This window comes from Aplysia californica, unplaced genomic scaffold, assembly GCF_000002075.1.
Source record: "Aplysia californica isolate F4 #8 unplaced genomic scaffold, AplCal3.0 scaffold00487, whole genome shotgun sequence".
Classification (NCBI taxonomy): domain Eukaryota; kingdom Metazoa; phylum Mollusca; class Gastropoda; order Aplysiida; family Aplysiidae; genus Aplysia; species Aplysia californica.
In genome coordinates this window covers 113567-114731 of record NW_004797757.1, presented here as the reverse complement: position 1 = coordinate 114731, position 1165 = coordinate 113567, and the positions used below count along the sequence as shown (strand labels likewise).

The 1165-nt window shown below is 37.9% G+C and overlaps 1 protein-coding gene across 1 annotated transcript in view; it reads right to left on the bottom strand.

Moving 5' to 3' along the window:
• Positions 1–1165, bottom strand: part of LOC101857972 (focadhesin) — a gene marked incomplete at its 5' end in the record, with an annotated part of 114263 nt that overhangs the window by 105549 nt on the left and 7549 nt on the right. Inside the window, 1 exon segment of the mRNA XM_035971712.1 lies at positions 658–745. Coding sequence (XP_035827605.1) covers positions 658–745 — 88 coding nt within the window.

Genomic DNA, 1165 nt, shown 5'->3' with positions numbered 1-1165 from the left:
CACACACACACACACACACACACACACTCTTTCACACACACACACACACACACATATACACCATTGTGACATCCTACCCCTTCCAAAAAGAAAAGACACTTTCCCTACCCAAAAGCAAAAAAACCAAAAAAAACTCAAAATTTTTTTCAGCTACACGAGTAGCTTTTTTCTGTTACAAAGTTACTCTACTAAAATCGAACAGGTACTAACCATGCCATACGTGTGTATAATATATATTTATTTTGTTTTATGTTTTAATTAATATTATTTTTCAAAATTATTTCTTTTTTAAATACGTTTTTTTAAGGTTATTGAGAATAAAAAGTTCCACTTTTTTTAAAGATAAAAGGGGACATTTCGTCTTCTGATCGGGTAGAGAGAAGCACGCCGACATAATAACGACCATGTAGTGCTAGGAAAAAGTAAGACAGACAATGAAGAAGAAGAATCTACCAAAGGGCAATATCCAACCCCCTGCCTTCCACATTATTCAACTGTACGGGTATGACACAACATCATGCCAGCAAAAAGATCAAGATACTCGAGAAACCTTTTCCCCACTCAGGAATCGAACTCAGGTCTCTTGCGTGCAACAGCAAAGCTCCGAACCAATACACCGAGGACGCTGGAACAACGGAATAGAGACGATTCACTTACCAAGACGTAAAATGGAGGCAACTGAGGAAGTGGGTGCCTCTGCTAGTGCTTCTCCAAGTAATAGAAAATCGGAGTCTGTGCAGTCAGGCTGAAAAAATAAGAGCTCAGATTAACCATAATATTACGAATAGTAATTACTTTTCATTACTTTTTAATAACACACACATACACATACACGCACACGCACAAGCAAACACACACACACACACACACACACACAAACACACACGCATACACACACGCACACACACAAACACACAAGCATACACACACACATACACAAACATACACACAAAAAGAGAATTCACGCATATTCCAGGGAGTTCCGGAAGTAACGTGAAAATGGTTATTACTATTTTTTTTAAAGAAAAAAGGAATACACGTACAATGACATATTTCCACATTCTATAATAGGAACTCAAAGGAGAGAGCAAGATCGTGTCGTTGAAAAATTAACACTTGCGTCACTAAAAATGTATGACGTCAAGCCAACGGACGAAAGGTGATA